Below are 12,496 nucleotides of genomic sequence, written 5' to 3' on the forward strand. Positions count from 1 at the left end.
CAAACATGGGCAAAAGAGATGAACTCCAGAGGAGAGGAGAGAGTGACTGTCCTTGACATCAAGGCAGCATCAAGGAGCCCTAGCAAAACTGGAGTAGTGGAAATCAGAGGGAAGATTCTCCACTGATTAGAGTGATACCTAGCACAAAGGAAGATTGTTGTGGTTGTTGGAGTTCAATCATCTCAGTCCCAGGACATCAATGCAGGAGTTCCATCTTCAGCTGCTTCATCAATGGCCTTCCCTCCATCATAAGGTCAGAGCTGAGGATGTTCACCACCATTCGCAACACATCAGATACTGAGACCATCCGTGTCCACATACAGCATGACCTGGACAACATTCTGGCTTGGGCTGATATGTGGCAAGTAACATTTGTGTCACACAAGTGCCAATGAATGACCATCTCCAACAAGAGAGAATTCAACCATCTCCCCTTGACATTCAACGGCATTACCATCACTGAATCCCCCACTATCAGATTCCTGGAGGGGGGGTGCACCATTGATTAGAAACTGAACTTGACCAGCCATATAAGTACTGTAACTGCAAGAGCAGGTCAGAGGCTGGGAATTCTGCAGCGAGTAACTCAACTCCCCAAAGTCTGTCCATCATCTACAAGGCACAAGTAAGGACTGTGATGGAATACTCTCCACTTGCCTGGATAAATGTAGCTCCAACAACACTCAAGAGGCTCGACACCATTCAGAACAAAGCAGCCAGCTTGATTGGCACCCATCCACTACCTTCAATATTCACTCCCTCCACCACCGCCGCACAGTGGCAGCAGTGTGTACCATTTTCAAGATGCACTGCAGCAACTCACCACGCTTCCTTCTACAGCACCTTCCAAACCAGCGACCTCTACCACCTAGAAGGACAAGGCCAGCAGATGCATGAGAACACCATCAGATGCAAGTCCCCCTCCAAGCCACACATCATACTGACTTGGAACTATATCACTGTTCTTTCACTGTCGCTAGGTCAAAATCCTGGAACTCCCTTCTTAACAAAACTGTGGGTGTGCCGACATCACATGGACTGCAGCAGTTCAAAGTGGTGGCTCACCACCACCTTCTCAAGGACAATAAATGCTGGCCTAGCATCCCAAGAAAGAATTAAAAAATTCATGAGGGGTCTGGACAGTAGGTAAGAGAAACTGTTCCCATTGATGGAAGGATCCAGAACCAGCAGACACCAATTTAAGGTGATTGGTTAAAGAAGCAACAGCGATGTGAGGAATAATTTTTTTAATGCAGTGTGTGGTTAGGATCTGGAATGCACTGCCTTAGAGTGTGGTGGACACAGATTCAATCAACGCTTTTGAAAGAGAATTGGATAATTATCTGACGAGAAAAAATTTGCAGGGCTACAAGGGAAAGGCAAGGAAGCGGGACTAGTTAAGTTGCTCTTAGAACAAAGAACAGTACAGCACAGGAACAGGCCATTCGGCCCTCCAAGCCTGCGCCTCCAAGCTCTTGTAAAGAGCTGGCACAGACACGACGGGCCAAATGGCAGCTTTCTGTGCTACAACCATTCTTTGATTCTATGGTTCAAAAAGGTAAAGGAAAGGTAGTTTACCATCGTGAAGCACATCGTTAAGTCATCTGATTAAGAAATAGAATCTTCTGCTTGATAATCTACCATGCCAATATTTTCTGTTTTTGATACCAGATTCTACATTAACACGACTACTTCAATGATCACCACACCTTTGCAAATGAGCTACCTTCCATGGTGCATCCTCGTCCCTTCTCGTTCTTAGAGAATGTACGTTTCTGTACATTTATCCATATAAAAATCCACCTGCTGTTTTAGCCCGCTCACATATTAAAACAAATTAGAAATTTGCTGACATCAAACTGTTCAGCCAAGGTATCAGTGCAACTGAAGATTATTAGAACAACAAGAGATTACAGAACAGGAGGCCATTCAGCAAAGCAAACAATTCACCTAATTCAAAACAAAAAAAAGTGCAGATACCTGCAATGCATACGAAAAGTCTGTGAATAAGATCACCGCTGCTATGGAAACGGGCTCGGATCTTTTCTCTCGTCGCAACTTTGGCAGCCAGAAGCGCGAGCTGGATTTCCTCTTGATCTACATCCTCAGAAGTGTAGGAGCTTGTAGTAAGACTGCCAACAGGGCTGTAAAAACACACCATTTGTTAATGCTGGCTGAACTGAAAAGACTGGATTTAAAAATCACATGACAAATGATCAGCTTGGGTTTAAGACAAAGCAAAATGCTGAATACGCCTCCCAGTACATCAGTTTCCTTAAATGTTTCAAACAGCAGAGAAGGTGGAATAAAATTAAACCCGCAACCAGAATATGTGATTCCTAGAGAAATTAGAAGGGACAGACATTCAATTAAACTTGTTAGAGAAAGGAATCCAAATATAAAATTTAAGATCGTGCACACTTATTCTAAAAGAATATCACAATCAAACTGAACAACTGGTTTCATTGACCCATCACCCCTGTGCTCACTGACCTACATTGACTCCCAATCCAGCAATGCCACGATTTTAAAATTCTCATCCTTGTTTTCGAAATCGTCCATGATTCCTACCTTCCTCATCTCTACAATGTTCTCCAGCCCTACAATGCTCTAAATTCACTGCACTCCAATTGTGGTCTCTTGCTCACCCACTGACTACCTCTTGCTCCTCTTTCAACACTCCTTACAAGTAGTATTTTAACCAAACTCGTGGTTACCTGTCTTTGTATATCCTTATGTGGCTCAGTATCAGATTTTGTCTGATAATGCTCTTATGAAGCACCTTGGCGTATGTTATTACATATGTTATGACCGAGGTTGGAGGAATGCACAGTCTTTCTTTAGTACCACTACTCCACTGGTCACAACATATATTTAAATGTTTTACCCAGTTACTGTTACGGGCAATTACATACTTTATGTTAGTTGCAGAATAAAAATCTGCCAACAAGGTTTCTTTAATAAACAAAATTGTTGATTTACTATAAAATAAAAATGTTTCAATAAAGATGCAAAGCTTATTAATACACAGGTTGAAATATGAAAGTATAAATATCTACCCTTCTAAAATAACCTAACGTACACATGCACACACACACCAGTTAAAGAAATATAAAGAAAAATGAAAAAACTGGCTCTGCAGAGATCAACTTTTAAAAAAATACTTTGGCCAAGTTATTGCCAATTCTTGAAGAAAATGGAAAAAGAAAAGGAAAATGTTCCAGAAGGCCTTTGGTCCGGCATCCAGGTACATGTAGACAGCTGTCACTGGGATCTTTCTGGAGCAGTTCTGTTCAGGATGTCGAGAAGTAGTCTTGTAGGCTTTTCGGAAGAATTACTGCATCAGTGGGTTCAGCTATCACACTGGATTCTCAGAAGATTTTTCAAAACAGGTGGCAGAGGCTGAGTTGGGTGGTTTCTCTCTCAGCAGGATACACACCAGCTGAGCATTCAAACACTTCAAGCCCAAAACAGAAAGCCCAAAACTCTTGACAACCATAAACCTAGACATGTGACTTCTCTGTAAACAACTCCAACAGCCAGCAAGGCTCTTTATGTTTACTTAGCCCTTCATAGACACTTCCAGTAAGAGTTATGTCCAAAAAATTCAAAAGTGTCCTTCCAGCAACCTTTTAAATAAAAAAGAAATCCAAGCATCTCCTCACGCTTTCAAATGAACCAATTTTCACAATCTTTTAAACAAGAGTCCTCAAAAAAAATATTAATAATGGAAGCACCGTCATGGCATTTCACCCTTGGATGACTGAAATGCCATTTTTAAATGCATTGCATTATAAAGTGTGGACAAAAAACAAAATATAAAAAAATTTAAACACATTTACACACTCATTCTCATTCACTCTTTACCTGTAACTAATACAGTTATGCCCTGTACCATCTTTGTACTCAGATAACTCAAAGCAAAGTTAAATTCTAGACAAAGCATCAGCAGTTACACTGTTTTTCCCCACAATGTAGATAACTTGTAAGTGATAGGGCTGCAGTAGTAAACTCCATCAAAATAGTCCGGCATTTTAGTTTTTGAATTTTTCCACAAAGGCTAGGGGGTTATGATCAATATATACCAGTGCCTACCTGCAGCTGAGGCGGATATATACTTCAAAATGTTAAAGAGCTAGTAGTAAGCCCACGGTTTCCTTTTCCACTGTAGAGTATGTCTTTTGGTGTCGATTTAGTTTTTTGGAAAAGTATCCCACTGGCCTTTCTATGCCCAATTCATCTCCTTGCAACAGTGACCCCGAGGTCACTAGCATCAAATGCTACCTTGAAGGGCTTAGTGAAATTTGGAGCAGCCAACACTGGTTCAGTGATCAAATTTGCTTTCAGCCTCTCAAAAGATGCTTAGCACTCCTGACCACACTACCTTGGCTTTTCTTTGTAGCAAATCCGTCAGTGGAGCAGCTATAGTTCTGAAATTTGGTACCACACATCCCCAAAAGCCTCATGATTTCTCGTTTAGTTTTAGGGGCAGGGAACTCCACCAACGCTTGTACTTTTGCTGTTCTTGCCAACACTTGTTCCTGCCCTACTATGTGCCTTAGGTAAGTTATCCACGCTTTTGCAAATTCACTTTTGGCAAGGCTCATCACCAAATCAGCCGACAGTAATTTTGTAATCAGAGCTTCTGGTTGTTCCAAGTGGTCCTTCCAAGTGTCATTATATGCCAGCACATCATCAAGGTAAACCACACAGTTAGGAACACTGGCTACCACTTGGTTCATTAGTCTCTGAAAAGTAGTTGGGGCATTTTGTAGCCTGAATGGCATCACTTGGCATTGGAAAACACCGTTTGGTGTGATAAAGGCAGATATTTCTTTAGCTTGGGGTGTTAAAAGAACCTGACAGTATCCCTTTAACATATCTATTTTGGTAAGGAACGTGGCACTACCAACTCTGTCAATACAGTCTTCCAAGCAAAGAATTGGGTAGGAATCTGCTTTTGCAGCGGCATTAACCTTTCTATGGTCTATGCAAAATCTAGTTGGACAATTAGGTTTTGCTCAAACATAACTGGAGAACTCCAGCTGCTTTTACTAGGTTCAATTAGGTGGTTTTCCAACATGTATTGGATTTCTGCTTTCACCTGGGCCTGTTTCTCTGGACCTAAGTGATAAGGGTGCTGTTTTTTGGAGCGGGTTCTCCTACATCTGCATCATGTATGGCGCTCAGGTTGTACATCCTGGCTTGTCCCCTACAGACTCCTTTAAATGCTATGAGTTGCCTTGTTAGGTTTCCTCATTGTTCTGCATCTAAATATGAAAGCATAGCATCCAATTTCCCCAACAATACAGTGCTAGCTAACCAGAGAGTCAAAGATTCAATTTGGGAATTGTCTCAGCCTCCTCTGCCTCATCCCTTTCGTCCTTCACTGTCCTTACAACATGACATACCTGTGCTTGCTTATCCTTCTCCCGGCGGTGATATCGTTTCAACATATTGATGTGACACAGCTGATTCTTTTTCTGGTGATCTGGAGTGTCAATCAAATAATTTACCAATCCTTTAGACTACCTCATATGGACCACTGAACTGCGCATTCAGCAGCTCACCCTGGAAAGGCAGTATTACTAACACATCATCGTCTGGTTAAAGTGTCCGGGTCTTGGCATGCTCATCTGCTCATTTCTTCATGGTTGGTTGGGAAGCTTTAAGGTATTCCTGAGCCAATTTGCAGGCTCTCGTGAGCTGCTCCTGGAACAAGGATACATAATCTAACATGGAAGGTTTGTCTCTCTGCTCTAAAAACCTTTCTTTGATTAGTTTCAGAGGACCTCTTACCTCATGTCCATAAACAAATTCAAAAGGACTAAAACTGGTAGACTCCGTAGGTGAATCCCCAGTGGCAAACAAAACAAATTCCAGCCCTTTGTCCTAATCATGGGGATATTCATGACAGTATGCCCTGATCATCGTTTTGAGGGTCTTATGGTACTATTCTAAAGCCCCTTGTATATGTGGGTGGTATGCTGAGGATTTTAACTTTTATACCCAGATTACTCATAACTGCCTGAAAATTTTGAGACGTAAAATTGGAACCCTGATCTGATTGGTTCTTAACGGTAATCCATATCTAGTGAAGAACTGGGTTAACTTCTCTACCACCACCTTGGCAGAAATTGTTCTCAAGGGAATGGTTTCTTTACTAAACAACAAAATTATTAATTTATTATAAAACAAAACATTTCAATAAAAATGCAAAGCTATTAACACAGGTTGAAATATGAAAGTATAAATATCGACCCATCTAAAGTAACCTAATACTCGTGCACCCACACACCAGTTAAAGAAAAATTTTAAAAACTGGCTCTGCAGAGATCAACTTATAAAAAAGAAAATAGTTTGGTCAAGTTATTGTCAATTCTTGAAGAAAAATAATAAAATATGGAATGCTCCAGAAAACCTTTGGTCTGGAATATGGGAGCATATGGTTGTCACTGGGATCTCTCTGGAGCAGTTCTGTTCAGTGATGTTGAGGAGTAGACTTTTCTGGAGAATTACTGCATCAGTGGGTTCAGCTATCACACTGGATTCTCAGAAGATTTTTCAAAACAGGTAGCAAAGGATGAGTTGGGTGGTTTCTCTCTTAGCAGGATACACACCAACTGAGCATTCAAACATTTCAAGCCCAAAACAGAAAGCCAAAAACTCTTGACAATCATAAACCTAGACATGTGACTTCTTTGTAAACAACACCAATAGCCAGCAAGGCCCCTTATGTTTATTTAGCCCTTCATTGTTTCTTCCAGTAAGAGTTTTTAAAAAAAATCCAAAGTGTCCTTCCAGTAACCTTTGAAAAAAAAAATCCAGAAATCTCCTCACTCTTTCAAATGAACCAATTTTCACAATCTTTTAAACAAGAGTCCTCAAAAAAAATATTAACAATGGAAGGACCTTCATGGCACATAAAAGGCACGATATAAGTTGCTGTCCTTCATCAGGAGGAGTATCAGGTAAAAAGGGACAAACAGTTAACATCACAAATGTATCATCCACCTGGACAGGCAAACAGAACCTCAACTAAATATCTCAGCTGGACCTCATTTTGAACAGTGCAGTTCCCTATGTAATGCACAGGGTATCATATTTGGCTAATAAATTCAGATTACTGAACACATGTCTGATCCTAATTCAACTTGGAAGCCAAAGCATTGTGACCTGAACCAGCCTGTTCTTAGCAATACATAGTTCTTTGAAAGGATTGGTGTAATACTTAAATGCTACTGTTGAAAAAGATGACTGACGAAGCCGTAAAAATCTTTCCTTTTTCTTCCCAAGTTTTAGAAGATTAGGTCACCACATCAGCGCGATTCCCCAGCACTTACACCCATCACCTTGATCAGTACAAGAAAGATTTGGAAGCAACAATGCTAAAGTTCATGCATATTTTAAAACTGTAATTATAACTACTTATTGGGATAATCTATGAAGGCTAAAACAGCATTATTTAAAATATATTTAGGTCTCAAGAATTAGAGGAATTAGCTTTGGTGCAAAGAGAGACTTTTAGTGGAGGGGGGGGGGGGAAGGGAGGGAGGGCTGTAACTTATTAAAAATGGTGAATCATTTACGGAAAGTTATCGCAGTTCTTCAGTCTGCAGCTGTGCCTCTTATAATGAGGGGGCAGATGGCTTATTTTCAGAGGTTTACCAATACTTATTCTAACTAACCACTAGGAGGCACAAGTTATCATCCAGGTTCCCTATTCATGCTGAATGAACTATAAACACTCATGAAATAAGCTCAATGACCATTCAGCATGGCTGTAAATATCTTTAAACTGTATTCAGCATTATATCAGTGGCATTAGGGAAGGATATCTAAAAAAAAACACTACTGACCAGTAGATTAGAACTTGAATTCAGCACACTTTATTTTAGATGGTTTTATACTCCTTGAATCAATTCTTCACTAACATTACATGGCATCCTACATCCTTAGGATCTCTCAAGCCAATCTGTTTAGTTTAGTTTGGTTTTCTGATGGGAACCTGGATTTTTGGGACCTTGAACCATCTCTGCTTTCCTCCTCCTATTTTTGTTGCACATTCTGAAACCATGGCAGTACACTTTTGAACGTGAAAAGAATAAGCTAATAATTAAACAGTTGTTGCTGCTTGATGCCCCGAGCATTGTTTGTTTAAATCATTTACATTTGTATGCTACACTTCCAAGTATCTTGCAACGGTTTCAAGTCTCTCATTTTTACCTCCAGAAGCAGTCAGAATCAGAACATATTTTAATCATTCTGGTTCTTTGAATATTACTTTCCACACATAGTATGTACTTACTAATGACCGCACATTGACTTTATTGGAGAGTTCATATAATCGTTACACTTCCTTATTGCTCTACTATAAATATTAATTGAGCAACCTGCATCGATAACAAATTAAATATTGTACATGTATCAATCATTTGTATTGTGGAAATGTGTGCAAATGAGCGAATGACGCATTACAGTACAATGCCAACTGATCCCTTCACCCTATTTGCTTTGTACACTAGAATAGGAAATTAATTCCCAAAGTGCTGTATCAAAAAGATTACACTTAGGGATCACGTTCATTACATTAATGGAACATTACTCTTTTAGAAGGTGATATGCCACTTCTGCATTAAGGCTTTATCTTCATTTTGCTGTTTTAGTTTTGCACTAGATAATTACCACAGACCAGATAATAGTGTTTGACTATGAGCATTGTAAAATCACATTTAATGCGACTGGAATCAAGTCTTTTCAACTCACAGTAAAATGCTTCAAAGTCCCTGACCAAAATCGGTGAACTCAACTCTTAACTATGGTATAGCTTCTTTAATTCATTCAATGTATTATGACAAGTGGCTGAATGCACAAAATATACTCTGCAGACCCAGAAAATGAGTGAAATGACAGTATGACAAATCACTAGTAATTTTATTCTGCAGATTGGCCAGGTTTCAATAAAAAAAATTATACACTGGTTGCAGACGTAATGAAGAAATGAAAGCTTAGTGTGCCAGAATTCTGGGTTGGCAGTACAGTGAAAAATGTCAGAATACACGATCCCAAAGTACTGCAGATTTTCATATTTATTTTAAAGTTACACAGTGATTTTGCACTTAAAATGCAAGCATAGGTTCAGATAGAAACAATATTATACAACTGGAGAACATTCAACAGTAAAAGTGTTATGACCAAGGGGGCAGTAATGCATTGTAAATTCAGTCCGACTATTTCAGAGGCCATAACACATCAAATAAAGTTTGCCACCTACCGGAAATAGCCAAATTAAACACTCAATTTGTCTCCCAGAATGAATTACACCAAACCAGGTTTCTTTAAGCAACAACAAAATTAACTATTAATTAATAAACTAAATCTTAAACAATAATGAGATAAATCATATATATTGTATGAAATTATTTTGTAACTTCTTATTCTTCCTAACCCTCATGTAGACAAGCAGCTAGGTGATTGGTTTGGGAAGAAGCTACCTGTTTGGTGGGTATCTGTTAAGTGATTATGGTCCATTCTAATCCTAACGTTTAAAATAGTAAAGGAACTAGTGGTGAGCTTAATAAAATATATATAAAAAAGGAAAATAAAATAAATAATTGAATAAAATAATTTAAGTAGTTAATTAAAACACATTAAGGATGGCAGGACAGGTGATGTGTCACGGCTGCAGCATGTGGGAGCTCCTGGATGCCAGTGAGATCCAGGGCAAACACGTCTGCTGCAAGTGTTTGCGGCTCGAAGAGCTTCGGCTCAGGGTCATTGAACTGGAGTCTGAGCTGCAGACACTGCAACACATCAGGCAGGGGGAAAGTCACCTGGACATTTTGCACCAGGAGGCGGTCACACCCATTAGGATAGGGTCCTCCGATTTGGTCAGTGGTCAGGGATAGCAGATTGTGGCTGCAGCTAAGGCAAGTAAGGGGATCCAAACGGCAGGAGTCTCAGCCTTTGCGAATGTCCAACAGGTTTGAGGTTCCTTCAGCTTGCTTGGATGAGAGTGGGTGCTGCAGGGTGGATGAGCAACCTGACCATGGCACCATGGTACAGGAAGCCATTGAAGTGGAGGGAGAAAAAAGGAATGTAGTGGTAGTAGGGGACAGTATAGTTAGGGGATTGACACTGTTCTCTGCAACAAAGAGCGAGAGTCCAGATGGCTGCGTTGCCTGCCCGGTGCCATGGTTTGGGACATCTGCTCAGGGCTGGAGCGGAAGAGCATCCAGTCATCGTGCTCTGTGTAGGTACCAACGACATAGGCAGGACAAGGAAAGAGGTTCTGCATAGTCAGTATGAGGAACTAGGCACCAAATTAAGAAGTAGAACCTCAAAGGTAATAATCTCTGGATTGTTACCTGAGCCACGTGCAAATTGGCAAGAGGCAAATAAGATTAGAAAAATTAATGCGTGGCTCAAAGACTGGTGTGGTAGAAGTGGGTTCCGGTTCGTGGTGCATTGGCACCAGCACTGGGAAAGTGGTGGCTGTACCGTTGGGACGGTCTACACCTGAACCAAGCTGGGGCCGGTGTTCTAGCGAGCTGCATAACTAGGGAAGTAGAGAGGGTTTTAAACTGAATAGTGGGGGCAAGGATTCAAATTTGGGAAGATATGGTAAATCAAGGAGTAGAGACAAGGAAAGAAAGAAAGTTATTAATATGGGAAATGATAAACAGACTGTTACAGGAAGGGACAGAGCATACAAATTTAAGAATAAATCAACAGATAAGGCTAGAGGTTACAAAAATAATAAAAGGTCAAAACTAATAGAAATAAATAAGTATGATCTGATCGCCATTACAGAGACATGGTTGCAGGACGACATAGATTGGGACCTGAATATTGAAGAGTATATGGCATTTAGGAAGGACAGGAAGCTAGGAAATGGTGGAGGGATGGCTCTGTTAATTAATGATGGTATTAGAGCAATAGAGAGGGATGAACTAAGTTCAGGAGACCAGGATGTAGAAGCAGTTTGGGTAGAGATGAAAAAACATAAAGGCAAGAAATCACTTGTGGGACTGGTGTACAGGCCACCTAACATAACCACACTGTAGGACGGGGTATAAAGGAAGAAATAACGGCAGCTTGCCAGGAAGGTACAGAGATAATTATGGGGGATTTTAACCTACACATGGACTGGAAAAATCAGATGAGCAGAGGAGTATATAGAATGTTTTCGGGATAATTTCTTGTAACAATACGTTCTGGAACCAACCAGAGAGCAGGCTATACTAGACCTGGTATTGTGCAAGGAGATAGGATTAATTAATGACCTCAGTTAAGGCGCCCCGAGGTAGCAGCGATCATAATATGATTGAATTTTACATTCAGTTTGAGGGAGAGAAGAGTGGGTACAAGACTAGTACTTTAAACTCAAATAAGGGCAATTATGAGAATATGAAAGCAGAGCTAGCTAAAATGAACTGGCAAATCAGGTTAAGGGATAGGTCAATAGAGATGCAGTGGCAGACATTTAAGGGGATATTTCAGAATACACAGAATAGCTACATTTCAACTAGAAAGAAAAATTCCAAGGGTGGGACCCACCATCCTTGGTTAACTAAAACAGTTAAAGATAGTATCAGACCTAAAGAAAAAGCTTATAATTGCACAAAGATGGGAGGCAGGTCAGAAGATTGGACAGAATATAAAAAACAGCAAAGAAGGACTAAAATATTTATAAGGAGGGTAAAATTAGAGTATGAGAGAAAGCTAGCTAGAAATATAAAGATAGATACTAAGAGATTCTATAGATATTTAAAAAAAGAAAAGTTAAAGTCAGTGTTGGTCCTATAGAAAGTGAATCTGGGGAGTTAATAATGGATAATAAAGAGATGGCAGATAAATTGAACAGATATGTTGCATTGGTCTTCACTATTGAGGATACAAGTAACATCCCAGTATTAGCTGCAAGTCAGGAAATGGATGGGAGGGAGGAACTCAAGAAAATTACAATCACCAGGGAAGTAGTACTGAACAAATTGTTGGAGCTGTGGGCTGACAAGTCCCCAGGTCCTGATGGACTTCACCTTAGGATGTTAACGGAAGTGGCTAGTGACATAGTTGATGCGTTAGTTTTAATTTTCCAAAATTCCCTAGATTCGGGTAAGGTTCTGTTAGATTGAAAAATAGTGAATGTAACTCCTTTATTCAAACAGGGAGGGAGACAGAAAGCAGGAAACTGCAGGCCAGCTAACAACACCTGTGTTAGGGAAAATGTTAAAAGCTATTATTAAAGACAGTATAGCAGGGCATTTAGAAAAATTCAAGAAATCAGGCAAAGTCAACATGGTTTTGTGAAAGGGAAATTATGTTTAACAAATTTATTGGAGTTCTTTGAGGGAGCTACATGTGCTGTGGATAAAGGGGAACCGGTGGATGTATTGTACTTAGATTTCCGGAAGGCATTTGATAAGGTGTCACATCAAAGGTTATTGCAGAAAATAAAAGCTCAAGATGTAGGGGGTAACATATTGGCATGGAT

At 40.0% G+C, this 12,496-nt stretch overlaps 1 protein-coding gene across 1 annotated transcript in view; it reads right to left on the reverse strand.

Annotated features, from left to right (window-relative positions):
• Positions 1 to 12,496, reverse strand: part of zfyve28 (zinc finger, FYVE domain containing 28) — a 294,791-nt gene that overhangs the window by 27,866 nt on the left and 254,429 nt on the right. The window contains exon 10 of the mRNA XM_068029222.1: positions 1,981 to 2,144. Within this exon, the coding sequence (XP_067885323.1) occupies positions 1,981 to 2,144 (164 nt within the window). The remainder of the gene's footprint in view (positions 1 to 1,980; positions 2,145 to 12,496) is intronic.

Source organism: Heterodontus francisci, chromosome 4, assembly GCF_036365525.1.
Source record: "Heterodontus francisci isolate sHetFra1 chromosome 4, sHetFra1.hap1, whole genome shotgun sequence".
Taxonomy (NCBI): Eukaryota; Metazoa; Chordata; class Chondrichthyes; order Heterodontiformes; family Heterodontidae; genus Heterodontus; species Heterodontus francisci.